The sequence below is a fragment of the Danio aesculapii genome, chromosome 22, assembly GCF_903798145.1.
Source record: "Danio aesculapii chromosome 22, fDanAes4.1, whole genome shotgun sequence".
In the NCBI taxonomy this organism is placed as follows: domain Eukaryota; kingdom Metazoa; phylum Chordata; class Actinopteri; order Cypriniformes; family Danionidae; genus Danio; species Danio aesculapii.
Window position 1 is genome coordinate 548,851 of NC_079456.1, and position 17,500 is coordinate 566,350.

General features: G+C 41.1%; 1 protein-coding gene across 1 annotated transcript in view; it reads left to right on the forward strand.

Annotated features, from left to right (window-relative positions):
- celsr2 (cadherin, EGF LAG seven-pass G-type receptor 2) overlaps positions 1-17,500 on the forward strand; it is a 61,531-nt gene that overhangs the window by 14,051 nt on the left and 29,980 nt on the right. The window contains 2 exon segments of the mRNA XM_056448181.1: positions 3,482-4,150; positions 11,777-11,999. Coding sequence (XP_056304156.1) covers positions 3,482-4,150; positions 11,777-11,999 — 892 coding nt within the window.

The window sequence follows — 17,500 nt, forward strand, 5'->3', positions numbered from 1 at the left end:
CGACTGCACACACACTGCTATACAGACGCCATCTGAAGACGAATCTGCAAACGTGAATCAGAAACATTTCCATTCAATAAATGTGCAGATAATATGTGACGCTCACATGCGCTGAACACAACACACACTTATTAATGATTCCTGATTGTGATGTTCAGACCCCACTGTGTTACCCGCGTCAGCTAAACTCTCCCGCTCTATTGTTTTCTTTTGTTATTAATTCTAGAGGACAAACTTGCAAATAACACCGTTTATCTCCGGTCTACCTCCGAGGTCAAGTTTCTCTATTTTCTTGCTTTTGCCGTTGCTTTTTCATTTGGTTTTGCCAAAGTGGAGTCATTAGCATGTTTATTAGGGGGAGGAGTCGGGGAGGGGTTTTGCGCTCGTGCACGTTCGCTCAGATTCACGTTAATTCAGATGTACAAAGAGAATCTGCGTGAGATTCCACATACGCAGTGTTTCATACTGAATTTTTTACTGTGTACACACATTTACAGCTTTGTCTTGTCGTAATGTTTTACTATGAACTCAACGCGAGTCTGTACACGAGGCCCCTGATTTCTAATCATAACGTTCTAATAACTCATTTATTTCTTTTAGCAGCTGCTAGTATTTTGGCCTTGTCTGAGTAGTTGTGTAGCTTGATCAGCACAGGGCGTGTGCGGTTGTTCTTGAGCGGACCAAGAGTTCTATGAGCCTGATCCATTTTGACAGTGCCGTGTTTAGTTTCAATACCCAGCAACTCAGGCAGCCAGCTCTAGAACTGGTCTGCGGACCTCCACGCCTTCTTTCAAACCTATGTTGTCTCATCTGCTGCGATTTTCGACATCTTCTACCTTCTCCGAGAGGGACTGTACAGTTTTTTCCAGTGCCTCAATCTTGCTTTGAAGTTCGGCCATGTTGTCCTCAGTCTGGGAAACACGACTCTCTGCTTCCGTAGTCCGTTTCGTATTGTCCTCTACACGGGTCGACTCAAAGCAAGAGATTTTCTCATCCAGTAAGGCACTTAAATTGTCAGTAATAACTTGCGCTAGGCTGGACTGTTCTGCCGCGGAGCCTCCATTTTCATTATGGAGTTAAAGTGTTAACAAAGCTTCGACGGCAGAACCACGCCTCACTTTGTCTCCTTAACCAATCACCTACTTCCTTAAAAGTTATTTAAGGCAGACCAGCCCTCTAGCACTGTTCTCAATCGTTCGAACCCACCCTCTCTTCCCTTACTTCCTCACTTACCATTCACAATCCTATAACCCTCTCTTCACTCCTAGGTTGAATCGGGGGGTCCAATCATTCTACACAATATCATAGAGACGGTACCCCCACTCTTAGTCTCTGAGCATCATAGGACGCCTGATCAACCTGCCTACCTGTTCACTGTTTATCCTATTACCTCCCTTCCCCTTCATCCCACTGTTCTTTTACCACCCCCTTCATCCCTACATGTCTACAATAAAGCCTAGCTCCAAGTGTGGCGTGGGCCATGCTGGTGAAACCTTGATTAAAAGTCGTTTGGCCTTTTGTTGTCGTGCGGCCTCGTCTAACATTGGTTTCTTGTTGAGAGTAAGCGGGAGCTGTTCCTGACATGTTTAGGAGTCGAGTACTGAAGAATAAAATGAAATAACCACATAGATCAAAGCGAAAATAATGAAAATAGCACGATGCTTGTGGCAGTTCAGTGAAAACGTGCCACCTTGGTCAAAAGCATCACATGACCCCCCCAATAACTCATTACTAATAACTGATTTCTTATATCTTTGCCATGATGATAGCACATAATATCCCAGCTAGTAAAATTCATGTAGCTCAAATCCGGCCCACACCAGAGACTTGCAATGGAATGATGGCACTTGGGCGGTCCGCTCCTGTTTGCCAGATCTGGGCCACAATTGAACCATAGCAATATCTCACATCAGCCAGTATTCAACCAAATGAGCCAGAAGTGACCCTATTCTGGGCCACAGTTTGCTTTTATTCTGGCCCAGATCTGGCCTACACCTTACACTTGCTGGGTGTGGCAAAGTACAAAACTCCCAGCATGCACTGCAGTATGAATATATTCTACAGCTTAATGATGCTCCAGTTTTCATTATTTGCTGGTGATTATCTGCTGTTTGTGTTGACTTTGTTGATTTCGTCACCTTTAGTCTCCTGTTTGTGATGTTTGTTCATGTTGTTAATTGTCACTGTTATTGAGGTTTATACGCTGATTATTGATGTCTCTGTGAGCAGAAGTTGAACCATAGAATTGTTTTAGCTTATAAACCTTCATAATTCTGTGGCATGTGCAAGCATGTTATTACGTTACCTTTAATAATGGATTAAACATTGGTGAACATCAGTGAATTATATTAGTTCATCACAGGTTGAAAATTTAGGGTTAGGGTTAAGAAAATGTATATTAAGAGGTTCAGGCCTGTGAGCCCAACTAAAGCAAGCACGTTTCTCCATGATGGTAGACTTTAGTCTATGTGGCCCACATATGTTTTAAGATAACTGGGCCACATTTGCCAAATCTTCTCTTGGCCGCTTCAGGCTCACAGCCACATTAGCCAGAGCTAACTGTGCCAAATATTTGCCAAAAGTGGCCCACATATGTTTTAAGATAAATGGGTCACATTTGCCCTATCTTCTCTTGGCCACTATATGCTCAATTCCACATTAGCCAGAGCTTACTGTACCGAATATTTGCCAAAGCTGGCCCACATATGTTTTAATATAAATGGACCACATTTGCCATATCTTCTCTGGGCCACAGCCGCACTAGCCAGAGCTTACTATGCCAAATATTTGTCAAAAGTGGCCCACATATGTTTTAAGATAACTGGGCCACATTTGCACTTACACGTGTGAGCCACTTTGGGTTTAGACCCAGATTACCTATAAAATGACTATGCCACATTTTTGCTAAGTGTGGCCCACATTTGTTCTCCATCATTTGGGCCAAATTGATCATTTTCCACATGGGCCACAATAGGCTCACATTCAGATTACATTTGAACATAGGCAAATTAGGCATAACTGCCTAAAGTGGCCCACATTCGTATGCTATCTGGGATTAGACTAGATATTCTTCAAGACACTAGTATTCAGCTTAAAGTGACATTTAAAGGCTTTACTAGGGTAATTAGGGTAAAGTTAGGGTAATTAGGCAAGTCATTGTATAACAGTGGTTTATTCTGGAGACAATCCAACACTAATATTGCTGAAGGGGGCTAATAATATTGACCTTAAAATGACTTTAAAACTATTAAAAACTGCTTTTATTCTAGCTGAAATAAAACAAATAAGACTTTCTCCAGAAGAACAAATATTAGAGGAAATACTGAGAGAAATTCCTGAATCTGTTCAACATCATCTGGGAAATATTTGAAGAAGAAGAAATAAATCACAGGAGGGTGAATAATTCTTGAACTGCTTATGCTTATATCTGATGTCTGTTTTCCTTCTGTTCATGCATCTGCATGTGTTCTGTGGTCTGCAGATGGCGTGCACTCGGTGTCGGCTCAGTGTCTGCTGCAGGTCACCGTCATCACAGATGAGATGCTCTCCAACAGCATCACGCTGCGATTGGCCAACGCGTCTCAGGAGCGCTTCCTCTCGCTGCTATTGGCTCAGTTCCTGGAGGGCGTGGCCAGCGTGCTGTCGGCGTCCCGTGAGGATGTGGTGGTCTTCAACATTCAGGATGACACAGACGTGAGCGCCGGCATCCTGAACGTCAGCCTGTCGGTGGCGCTGCCTGGTCAGGGCTCACGGGGCCGCGGGGTCAGTCAGGGGTCAGAGGTGGAGTTTTTTGGCTCAGAGGAGCTACAGGAGCGGCTGTACCTGAACCGCAGTTTGCTGGCGCAGATCTCCTCGCAGGAGGTGCTTCCGTTCGATGACAACATCTGTCTGCGCGAGCCCTGCGAGAACTACATGAAGTGTGTGTCCGTGCTGAAGTTCGACAGCCTGGCGCCCTTCGTGGCGTCTGACACCATCTTGTTCCGGCCCATACACCCGATCGCGGGCCTGCGCTGCCGCTGTCCGCTCGGCTTCACCGGAGACTACTGCGAGACGGAGATCGACCTGTGCTACTCCAGACCCTGCGGAGCCCACGGAGTCTGCCGCAGCCACGAGGGCGGATACACCTGCCACTGCATGCAGGACTACACAGGTAAGGGCGGAGCCTCACATGATGAATATTCATCAGATTCAGTACAACTAGGCAGAGCCATAGAGTGATAGCGTTGTGACAACTCCATTGACTACAATGGCGCCTTATGGAGCATCTCAATAGTTCCCAGAAGTTAGCCCTTATAGCTGAGCTACTGCTGAAGATGGCTGGCTTTACACTTTTGAAAGGTACAAAGTTTCTGAAAATAAGATCTGACATAATTTGAATTAACAGCAAAGCACTTTCTGGAACTACTCGAGTCTACATGAATCACTCAATGGTCTAATATTTTGGACTTCTGTTGTCCTAACTGTCTCTCTCTGTGGCTCCGAGCTAGGGACGACTAATCATCACACATGGTACACTGATATACAGCACCACTGCCTCAAAGAAGTGTGTTTAAATCCAGATCTTTCAGTGACTTTGAAGATAGTGCTATATATCGTAGCAACGCCTCCAGCTTTACCTTTAAGATAAGGCTCATGTTCATAATGATATCCTTCAGGTGAAGACTTGAGAATTGAGATTCAGTAGAGCTATGGATAAGTGATATCTAAGTTTTTTAATAATAATTTGTTTGTGGTTTTCACCTTTATTGGGATAGGACAGTGGAGATTGTACACACAGGAAAGTGTGGGGAGCAAAGATAGGGGAAGGATCGGCAAAGGACCTCGAACCTGGATTCAAACTCGGGTCGCCTCGTGCTATGTGTCGACGCACTAACCACTAGACAAGTGATTTCTAATTGACCAATAATTCACTAATACCACAGGCATATCAGTGACAAAAGGTTCATTTTGTTTATGGGGAAGGTTTGGAACAGTATGTGTTTCTATTTTCCCTGTTCAGTGCTTGCAGGACTACACAGTTAAGGAGTCGGTTATTGTGGAAATCAGCTCATTCTTTTCTTAAGTCTGAGTTGTGCAGGCAGTGTGTGTGTGTTTTTGCTAGGTTTAGCTCAGTGCAGGTTTGATTTTCACATTCTGCACCTCACAGTACATGCATTTGCCACACATGGGCTTGGTTGAGTGTTCTGGAGATTCATAAGAGCTAGGGATGGGCGTTGTCTTAGCATTTTCAATCTAGCAGTATAAATATATTAAAAAAAGAAAATATATATATATAAATATATATATATAAACCTTGTTTCAAAAAAAAGTCTGTCGTGTTGTCTTATGGGTTATTTCTGAATTTAAATGATCCAACGTGTACTGTATGCATAATTGACACTGTAACTATCCTTTTAGAATCATTTATTTATTTTGTGCATGTGTGTGTGATTGTAATTTTATTTCGAGTAATCTTTAGGAATCTTCAAGTTCAGTCTTTGAGTGAGTATGAAGACATTGCTATATATTATGCCAGCGCCTCCACCTTTACCTTTGATACCCTTTGATGGATAATGATATCCTTCAGGTTTAGACTCCTTTAATGTCATGTAATGGTCTAGTTTTAGCCAGGTTTCTGTTCGACAGAGGGCGTCAATCTCTAGATTCGTTAAAAATCAGCAACAAAAGGGATTTGAAAGAGTTATACATCTGGTGCAATAGATAATGAAAATAGCTAATGCGTTTGCACACCCATGGGCTTGGTTGAATATTCATGAGATTCAGGACAGCTAGGGCGAAATCACAGCGTTTGCAATATGTTGGTGAAATATATTAATACCACAGGCATATCAGGATACACAATTATAATGTCATTTAGTTTATGGGGAAGCTTTGGGAACAATATTTCTTTCTATTTTCACTTGCTGATGCATGCAGGACTACACAGGTGAGGGCGGAGACTCGGATGTTGAATATTCATCAGATTCAGTAAACTAGGGATCATTTACATCAGTGGTCTCAAACTCAATTCCTGGAGGGCCGCAGCTCTGCATAGTTTAGCTCCAACCAGCTCCTGCTCACAGCTGCTTAATAGTGTCTAGTAGTCTTGAACAGCTTGATTAGTTGATCAGCTGTGTTTGATTAGGGTTGGAGCAAAACTGTGCAGAGCTGCGGCCCTCCAGGAGTCCAGTTTAAGACCTGTGCTTTACAATACTGTGGTAAAAATTCATTAATACCAAATTAATATTAAAGTAATTTAATTTAGTTTATGGGGAAAGGTTTGGGTACAATACATGTTTTTTGTTTCTATTGAAGCATTGATAGCTTCAGTAATCTGTATGTGGAGTTCATGCGCAAGGGTGCCCTCTAGTGTCCAGTATGAATGAAACAGAAATAACATTACAATGTGTGATCAAAACACTGTTTCAGAAGTCTTCAACTCCAGACATCCCCAGTTGGGCACAGTAATTTCCAGGGGCGGCGACGATGATTTGTGGGAGGTGAACCAGCTGGAGGTTGTGTGAAGTATTGGTAGAGCGAAGGTGGCCTGTGACAAACTTGAAGGGGCGGCGCGCAACGTGTGTGTAGAAGGGTTGTTGCGCGTTGACGTATTTGAAGGGTGGGGGTGCTGGGAGTTGTTGACACCTCCATTTCTGGGACATTATCACTGATTTGCGGGAATAAGGGGTCACTATATGCATATGCGGGAGACACAGAATATCTGGGAGACTTGGGATGTCTGAAACTCTGTCCTGCAAAGTTTCTTTCCAATCTCTGCAGGATTGAAGACCTCTATTCTGTAAAATTAATCAAATAATATTAAACATGTTGGCCTCTCAGTGGATACTTCTGAATTATTTCATCATTCAAATCATTTTCACAATTAACGTTTATATTTATGGCCATATCGCCGGCTCCTAATGAAAGCGCAGTTAAACATTGATGAGCAGTCTGGATTGTTAGGTGTGTGTGTGTGTGTGTGTGTGTGTGTGGAGGCCCTGCAGGTGTGTTTAGATTGCTCGGCTGCTCTGAACATTATGAAGAACCGTGCTTTATATTCCTGACACATATTCCAGTGTTTCTGAGAGCTGAAGAGTTTGTGCTCTGAGATCTGTGTGTAATCACAGCACACGAGAGACGACCTGTTCCAGAGATGATCTGACGTGATGTGAGATGTGTGTCAGATGATCAGAGATGGTTTGATGCGAGACGTGATGATCTTATTAAGTGAATTGAAACCATTTGAGGAAATCTAATGCTCTATGTGCATTAGATGTGGTTATAGCGGCAGCCATTAGTCAACATTATCAATAGATGCTTTCTGAAAGGAGACTATCGAATAGTCTTTAGATGACCTATACTGGCTGTTCCTTCATCAACACTGGGTTGCAGTGTCAGTATTTTCATTCTTCACAAATATTTGATGAGCCCTCCCTCCATTCTTTTCATTATCTACATGTTTATTAAAGTTTCCAACAATTACAACTTTTATCTGTGGCCAAACTATTTCAGATGAGTTCTTTTGCCTGTGTCTGTGTGGTGTCTAAATACAGACGCCGATATAAAACTAGATTTAATGATTAATGTTTATATTGTACACTGATATATATATATCAGCACTACTGCTAAATGAAGTGAAGTGTATTTATAAACAGATGTGAGAGGATCACGTGCTTATGATTGTTCACCACTGTTCCAGCATTAGCTCATGATTAAATATCCTATCAGACGATCCTTAACTCACTATAAATAACCAGACTCTTCTCATCTCAATATCTTCGCCTTGAGACATAGTCCCTCCAGCATGTCCTGGGTCTTCCCCAGGCCTCCTCCTGGTGGGACATGCCTGGAACACCTCCCTAGGTATCCAGGAGGCATCAGAAACAGATGCCCGAGCCACCTCAGCTGACTTCTCTGGATGTGGAGGAGCAGCGGCTCTACTCAGAGCTCCTCCCGGGTGTCAGAGCTCCTCACCCTATCCATAAGGGTGCGTCCTGCCTCCCTGAGAAGGAAACTCACTTCGGCCGCTTGTATCCGAGATCTTGTCCTTACAGTCGTGACCCAAAGCTCATGAGCATAGGTGAGAGTATGAGCATAGATTGACCAGTAAATCGAGAGCTTTACCTTTCGGCTCAGCTCCTTATTTACCACAACAGACAGAATCATCAACCGCATTACTGCTGCCGCTGCACTGATCCGCCTGTCAATCTCACGCTCCATCCCTCCCTCACTCGTGAACAGAACCCTCCTCCACCTGGAGTAAGGACTCTCCTCCACCTGGAGATGAAAAGCTATTGTTTATTAGTTCATATATCATGTGTTATGATACGTGAGACTGGGTCAGTATGTGTGTGTGAGTTTGTCTATCTGAGGGAGTGTGTGTGTGTTTGAGTATGTGTGTATCTGAGAGAGTGTGTGTGTGTGTGCGCGCATTTGTGTGCGTTTGTGTATGTGTGAGAGAGTTAATGTATCTGAGAGCGTGTGCATTTCTGTGTATGTGAACGTGTATAAGTGTGTGTGTGTGTGTGTGTGTGTGTGGGTGGGCTGGTTGGCAGTGGAGTGTGGTGTAGGTGTTCAGGTGTGTGGGAGCTGCAGGAATCAAACTCAGCGTGTGTTTCTACAGGAATGGAGTATTTAAAGCGCTGGGAACTGAGTGTGTATGCTGCTCCTGCCAGCTGCTCTGCTCTGAGTGTGTGTGTGTGTGTGTGTGAGTGTGTGTGTGTGTGTGAGTGTTATTTAACGTGCTTGTGTTGGACAGAAAGGCTCATCTCATCTCATCTCTCCTGAGATCTGTTCATTTTGATAAGATGAATCATTCATGTGCTGCTGGAGAGAGAGAGAGAGAGAGAGAGAGAGAGAGTGTGTGTGTGTGCGTGTGTGCGTGCGTGCGCGTGTGTGTGTGTGTGTGTGTGTGTGAATAATGCATGTGAACTGACGTGATGAACTTCAGCAATGGTTCAATCACAGTTCTGATGTGTGTTTTCCTGTACATGTCGTGAACAGTGAGTGTGTGGGACAGTTATAACACATTTCATACAAGAAGATTCACTTGAGTGAATCATTTGAAATGAATCTCTAAAATGACTCATTTGAATCATCAGAGCATCATTCGTTTACGTTAGCTGGTTTCAGATTTTATAATTTACATAGCATAGCATGAGCGAATCGTTTTGAATGGCTTGTTGAATTGATTCATGTGAATCATTTAAACTAAAAGGACTCTTTTAATCATCAGTTCAACATTTAGTTGAATAAGCTAACTTCTATTTTTATTATATACATAGTATTATTTGAGTGAATCGTTTTGACCATCCAGTTCAACGGATCCATGGGAATCCATTTAACCTTAGTGAATCACTTTAGATTTGGATTGCTTGTTAAATGGATTCGTGTGAATCATTTGAACTAAAATGACTCGTAATGTTAATGTTGGTAATGTTGAGTCATCATTATCAGATCATCATTTTTACATAAGCCGATTTCAATACGTGAAATAGTGTTGTTTCAGTGAATCATTTTGAATGTATAGTTCATATGAATCAATTACCCTTGAGTGAATCACTTTAAATGAACAGCTAAAACAAATCATTTTAATTGTAAGATCATCATTCAGTTACGTAAACTGAGTTGTTATTTTATTATACACATGGTATTATTTCCGTGAATCATTTGAACTAAAATGACTCCTTTAAATCATCAGATCATTTACTTAAATTTATTTACATACATACATCTACATTGACTTACATAAGCTAATTATTTATTTTTTACATAGTATTATTTGAGTGAATAAATTTAAATGACTAGATCAATTGATTCATGTGAATCATTTTATCTAAAATGACTTAATTGATTCAAAATCGTAAATCCAATCAGCTAGAAAAGACATAGCCTAAAACTCCAGCTCATCCCGAAGCTCTGCGGCGAGTTTGGTGGATGTAGCTTGAACGCTCTTGAAGGAGATGCGTTTCAAAATCAATATGAATAAACAGTAGGTCAGTGGAGTAGTAGCTGAACAATACTGTGACTCAAGCTGATTTCCAATTCTCTTATTTACACAGTATTATTTGAGTGAATCATTTTGAATGGCTAGTTAAACTGATTCATGTGAACTAATTTAACTGTAATGAATCACTTTAAATTAATAGCTTAAATTATAATCATCATTCAGCTGCATAAGCTGATTTCTAATTTTATCATTCACATAGTATAATTTAAGTGAAATTCAGTCATTTATAGGGCCTTACTTCATGTGAATCATCGCTCAACAGTGAATCTAGTTTTATCCATTTAAACTAAGTGAATCACTTTAACTGCTGAAATGAATCATTTGAATCATTCAGTTACATACTCTGATTTGGTATTTTATTGTTTACAAAGTATTATTTGAGTGAGTCATTTTGAATGGCTAGTTAAATTCATGCATGCAAATCCATTTAACTTTAGTGAATCACTTTAAATGAACAGCTAATATGACTCTTTGAATCATCAGATCAATGGTGAATCTAGTTTGTTCTTTTATAATATACAGTTACTCAATAATATGGACTCAGCATGTGTTTGCTCTTACTAACTCAAGACTGATTTGTTTCAGTGAATAATTTTTCGTCAACAGCAAACATTAATCATTCGAATCATTTATTGTTGGTAAACCCAGTTTAACACCAAGAATCACTGTTGTGGTTTGCTTCGCTATATGAATAATTTTGTCGTTAGCATGTTCTAAGCTAGTTGCTAGACTTTTCTAGTGATATACAGCACGACAGATGAAGCTCTCCATGGTTTGAACTGCTGGATGGAGCTGAAACACTACAGATTTTAACATGCAAAAGTTTTCACCCCCTCGATGAAAGTGTAATATTTGAGCATTCGTATTGCAAAAACCGTAAATCCAATACGCAAGAAAAGACATAGCCTAAAACTCCAGCTCATCCCGAAGCTCTGTGGCGAGTTTGGTGGATGTAGCTTGAACGCTCTTGAAGGAGATGCGTTTCGAAATCCATATGAATAAATAGTAGGTCAGTGGAGTAGTAGCTGAAGAGTAGCGCGTCTGTAGTAGTAGACTGTTTTCTGGAGCCCCAGTCTGTAAACGCAGGAGGATCATGGGTCATGAGTGGCTGGGTAATGGATGTAAAGCGTAGCTGACCCTGAACTGGCGGTGGTGGGCTGGTTAGGAGCGTTGGGTTAAACTTCACGAGTATGAATATGGATGAGCTCTTTGATGTGGAGCTGGATTTTAAAGCTGTGACCTCGTTTCCCATCAAAGACCTTCTCAGAGCGAGGAGAGAATCCAACACACACCGCATCAATATTTCATCACAGACCCTGAAAGTGTGTGTGTGTGTGTGTGTGTGTGTGTGTGTGTGTGTGTGTGTGTGAGTGCGAGGATGAGCGACTGGCACACACACAAATGTTTCCGTTATGATGAGTGTGACCAATCAGCTTTTGTGTATTGAACAGTGTTGGCTTTGTCTTTACACACACACACACATACATAAACACACACACATACATAAACAAACACACACACACACACACACACTTCCTTGTGCTCATCTTCCTCCATCTTCACTAAGCGCCTTTGCATTTTAACCTCCATTTGTAAACGCAACTCTTGTGTGAACTCGGTTGTTTACTTGTTTGTTGAAGTATCTTAATGTTGTGTGTGTGTTTAAGGGTGTGTCTGTATAAATGTGTGCGTTTGTGTGTCATTGTGTGTTAGTGTGTGTGTGTACTGATATTCTGTCTGTGTGTTTGTAATGATCTTCTGTGTGTGTATGTGTGTGTGTGTGTTCAGGTGAGCGGTGTGAGATCTCCTCGCGCTCGGGCCGCTGTGCTGAAGGTGTGTGTAAGAACGGCGGGACATGTCTGAATCTGCTGGTGGGCGGCTTCAGGTGTGAGTGTCCATCCGGGGGCTTCGAGAAGCCCTTCTGCCTGCTGAGCTCCAGAAACTTCCCTCCGCAGACCTTCATCACCTTCAAGGGGCTCCGGCAGCGCTTCCACTTCACACTCTCGCTGTCGTGAGTATCTGTTCACACGCTAACCTGATAACACTCTAAACATGCTAGCAACATGTTGATTCACGTTACCAATGAGCTAATTCATGTTATCAACATGCTACTTCATCTTAAACATGCTAGTAACATGTTTAATCATGTAAGCAAAGTGTTAAGCATGTCAGGAACGACTTAATAAAACATGATAAAACTAGAAAGTGCTAAAACATGCTAGCAAAATGTAAAATATGCTATAAAGATGCTAGCAAAATGTAAAATATGCTATAAACATGCTAGCAAAATGTTGATTCATGTTAGTAATGAGCTAATTAATGTTATCAACATGCTAATTCATGTAAAAAGTCATGTAAGACATGCTATAAACATGCTAGCAACATGTTGACTGATGTAAACAAAATGTTAAGCATGTCATAAACAAGTTAACAACAAGCTGACTCATGTTAGCAAGATGATAAAACATGAAAATTGTTATACTTGCTTGCATAATGTAAAACTATTGTTGAAACATGCTAGCAACATGTTGAAATTTGTTAGTAATGAGCTAATTCATGTTATCAACATGCTAATTTGTGTAAAAAGTAATGTAAAACATTTTACAAACATGATAACAACATGTTGAGTTACGTAAACAAAATGTTAAGCATGTCAGAAATAAGTTAGCAACAAGCTAATTTATGTTAACAAGATGATAAAACATGATAAATGGTCATACATGCTAGCAAAATAAAAACATACTTGAAACATGCTAGCAACATGTTGATTCATGTTACCAATGAGCTAATTCATGTTATCAACATGCTAATTTGTAAATATTAATCTAAAACAGGATATAAACATGATAGCAACATGTTGAATCATGTAAACAATGAGCTGTTATGATTCATGTTATCAACGTGCTAATTCATGTAAAAAGTCATGTAAAACATGCTATAAACATGCTAGCAACATGTTGAATAACATAAGCAAAATGTTAAGCATGTCAGAAACACGTTAACAACAAGGTAAGTCATGTAAGCAACATGATAAAACACCAAGATGGTAATACATGCTAGCAAAATGCAAAACATTCTTGAAACATGCTGGCAACATGTTGATTCATGTTATCAATGAGCTAATTTATGTTAGCAACATGTTAGACGTGGTAAAACATGCCATAACATTAATGCATCCATGGTTTCTGACAGACTTACCATATTAGCAACATGTTAATTTTGCTAATAATGTTCAATATGCTAAAAAAAAATTTAATTTTTGTATATATTAATTAACACTAATGTCAGTAATATGCTAGCAAAATGTCAATTGAACCTACCGTTATTAATCTTAATTTTCAGTATGATAGTTCTGCCAGCTTGTGCGTAATTAAAATCATCATGCAACAAATTCAAAATGTTAAAACATGCTAGCAAAATGTAAAATGTTCTAACAGGTTAACAACAAGCTAATTCGAGTTAGCAACATGATAAAATATGAAAATAGTAATACATGCTAGCAAAATGCAACACATTCTAGAAACATGCTAGCAACATATTGATTCATGTTACCAATAAGCTAATTCTTGTTAGCAACATGCTAATTTGTGCAAAAAGTCATGTAAAACATGCTATAAACATGTTAAATCATGTAAGCAAAATGTTAAGCATGTCAGAAAGAAGTTAACAAGAAGCTAATTCATGTTGGCAAGATGATAAAACATGATAATGATAATACATGCTAGCAAAATTCAAAACATAGCAAAATGCGGCACGGTGGCTCAGTGGTTAGCACTGTGGCCTCACAGCAAGAAGGTCGCTGGTTCGAGTCCCGGCTGGGTCAGTTGTTCTCCCCGTGTTGGCGTGGGTTTCCTCCAGGTGCTCCGGTTTCCCCCACAGTCCAAACACATGCGCTATAGGGGAACTGATCAGCTAAACTGGCAATAGTGTATAAGTGTGTGTGTGAATGAGTGTGTATGGGTGTTTCCCAGTGCTGGGTGGCAGCTGAAAGGGCATGCGCTGTGTATAACATATGCTGGAATAGTTGGCGGTTCATTCCGTTGTGGCGACCCCTGGAATAATGACTAAGCTGAAGGAAAATGAATGAGTTAATAATCCTGTCCTTGACTGATGTGTTTGGCGCCATCTACTGGCGTTTCTCTAAAGGTCAGATTTTCCGCTACAGAATGAGTGCTTATTAACTCAGAAAAGGATTTTTGCTAATTATAGTTAGTTCTTCAGTGATTGTTGTTAGCGTCGGTTGGTTTTATTGTGGCTTTATAATTTTATTTCAGTTAATGAAGTAGTTTATTTGACTAATAGTTTTGGTTTACTGAAATACCCTTGATTGGCTGGAAGTCTGGATCTTCATTATCAGTAAAGCGCCGCTCAGTTATTTGTGTTTAGCGCTGAATAAATTGTGGGCCTTAATGAAGCTCCTTCTTCTTCATGTTTGTCCACTGTCTCTGCGCTTTTATCTGCTCGTCTCCAGACTTTATTTAGCGCAAATACACTGATGTCGGAGGTGTTGATCCGTCAGTCTGCGGCGGGAAACTAATGCGCTGTCCGGACGCTCCACTGTCGCCTCTTTCTTTGGCTCTTTCTCTCACGCTTGTGTGCTGATGAATGCTCTGTCAGTAATGTGTTCAGCGTGTGTGTGTGTGTGTGTGTGTGTGGGGTGGGGGGGCACCCTCAGGACTGATGAAGGCCTTTCACTCGGGTTGCTTGGCGCCTTTTCTAAAACGTTTTCTGAAGTTTCCACGACTCAAAACTCTCCCGAAAACACCCAAATGGCGTCAATTACGCAATCATGCACATTTATTCTGGCTGATCAGAACATTAGCAGGGCTGATTTACATATAGAGGTCTTAAAGGCGCAGCGGCGTGAAACAGAGAGTTACTAATCGTGTGCTTTCAAAACCTTTAAGAAATTAAGTTTCGAATCTGTTCAGGAGCGTTTATCAAATTGCCGAGGTCACATGATTTTAGTAAGCGACACTTCGTTACGTAATTACTGTTGCGAAATGTTTCTCCAATGGGGGGAGATCTGTAATACCATAATACCATAAGATCCAGTAGTGTAATAATCCACATGAATCATCGCCCTCTAGTGGAGAATCACTGAACAGGTTTCACAGTTTTTACCTGATCACGGATCTGTTTTGTGAAATTGTCGACATTTTAATGAGACATTAGTAAAAATTATAGTTATTAATAGCTAATAAGGATGGCATAGTGGCTCAGTGGTTAGCACTGTAGCCTCACAGCAAGAAGGTCACTGGTTTGAGTCTCGGCTGGGTCAGTTAGTGTTTCTGTGTGGAGTTTGCATGTTCTCCCCGTGTTGGTGTGGGTTTCCTCCAGGTGCTCCGGTTTCCCCCACAGTCCAAACACATGCGCTATAGGGGAACTGATCAACTAAATTGGCCATAGTATATGAGTGTGTGTGTATGAATGAGTGTGTATGGGTGTTTCCCAGTACTGGGTTGCTGCTGGAAGGGAAACCGCTGTGTAAAACATATCCTGGAATAGTTGCAGGTTCATTCCACTGTGGTGACCCCTGATGAAGGACTAAACCGAAGAAAAATGAACGAATGAATAATTTTTGGACATCACCAAGCGATCCCTCTCGTTGTCCTGACCTCCACTTTGGAAACTACTGTTTTAAAATACTCGCAATAAGATTACGGTTCCTTTTTCATTGCTTGCGTCATTTCATATTATCATCACAATAGCAGTAACCTTGTTGATTCTTCTGTTTTTTAAACATGTGTACTCTGCAGTCTACCTGCGGCTTTTTTATTGTTTTATAGTCAGATGTTTTTCATTGATGGTCTGTGTTTTCCAGATGAAATGTTTGACGTGGCACTGATATTGAGTTCATGCTTTTCAATATTGAGATTTTGATATTGTATAAATGTGCTTAAAGTAAATGTTTTAAAATCACCCGTGGAGATAGCACAGGATTATCCTGCTTCAGTATACATGACGTCAAATACGGGTTAGCGCAAAAGTAATCTAAATGTAATCCAATTACGTTACCATATATGTGTAACCCTACAGATTATATTACTGACTAGGGATGTGACGATTACCCTGACTCACGATACGATACGATACTAATCTCACGATACACGATTATACTCATTCAACATTTCTACCGATTTCACATATTTGAAAAGATGATCAACCGGCTCACGGTGAATCGCTACATCCCTATTACCGACTGCTCATTTTGTCTGGTGAATGGTAGCTGATTATGAGAAATTCTCCACTCAGCTCTGAGAGAGTGTAAAGCCACCATGATAGACTCAGTTTTTGATGCAAGGAGCCGAGGGAAGATGATGATGATGTGAATAAAATGACCCCATTATTGTATGTCAGAGATAAGGGAGGATGTTGGGGTGAAGCTGAAGGAGAAGTGAAGGGTGTGTGTGTGTGTGTGTGTCTCTGGAGATGTGATTATTCTCCTCAGTAAACCAGGTCAACAGCACTAAACCCCACGGCAAAACCACAGCAACATCCACAAATGCAGCATCACACAGATACACACGCTCTGGAGCTCCGGCTTTACTATGCATGTCGGGATTGTTTTCATATGCAAAGATTATTCATGGATATGCTAAAGTTATTGAAGCATCAGTGTCTAATAATAGCTTCTTTTGTTATTCCTCACACTATGGGATGTTCTGTATTCTGGTGAATGGGACTAGTTAAGGAGCGGGAACATTAACATTTCAGGTTTTGTTTTGTACGTGTGCTGGTGTTAGGATGCAGACGAGGTGCTCCTGCTGTTTGAGTGATGTTGTGTGTTTGTCAGCTTGTGTCTGCAGTTAATAATAACTCTGTCATGTTATTTCCATCTGTGTGCTGCGGTGTGGGACTGTTTGTTTGATTGTGTCTATTCTGGCTGGTGTTCAGATGCGCCTCTCGCTCCTGCTGCTGCTCGCTGACCTACTTTAACTTTATAAATGTGCGACGGATACCTGTGAAGATCAGCAGGAGCAGCAGCACATGCTCAACAACTACACACACACACACACACACACACACACACACACGCACGCACACACACACACACACACACAGTTTACTAGTGTTTAACTAACCACACCTGAAGATCACAGAGGAACACAACGCTACCATTCTGACAACAGTCACATCAACAGCAACCACACTGAACGCCTTAGCAACCACACAGCAACTACTACAGAGAATATTCTGACAATGGGTGAACATCACTTCAGCTGTCTCATAGCAACCATCCAGATCACCTTAGCAACCACAGAGAATATTCCATCAATGGGTGAAAACATCACTTCAGCTGTCACATAGCAACCATCCAGATCACCTTAGCAACCATCCAGATCACCTTAGCGACCACAGAGCATATTCCATCAGTGGGTGAAAACATCACTTGAGCTCTCACATAGCAACCATCAAGATCACCTTAGCAACCACAGAAAATATTCCGTCAATGGGTAAAAATATCACTTCAGCAGTCACATAGCAACCATAAGGATCACCTTAGCAACC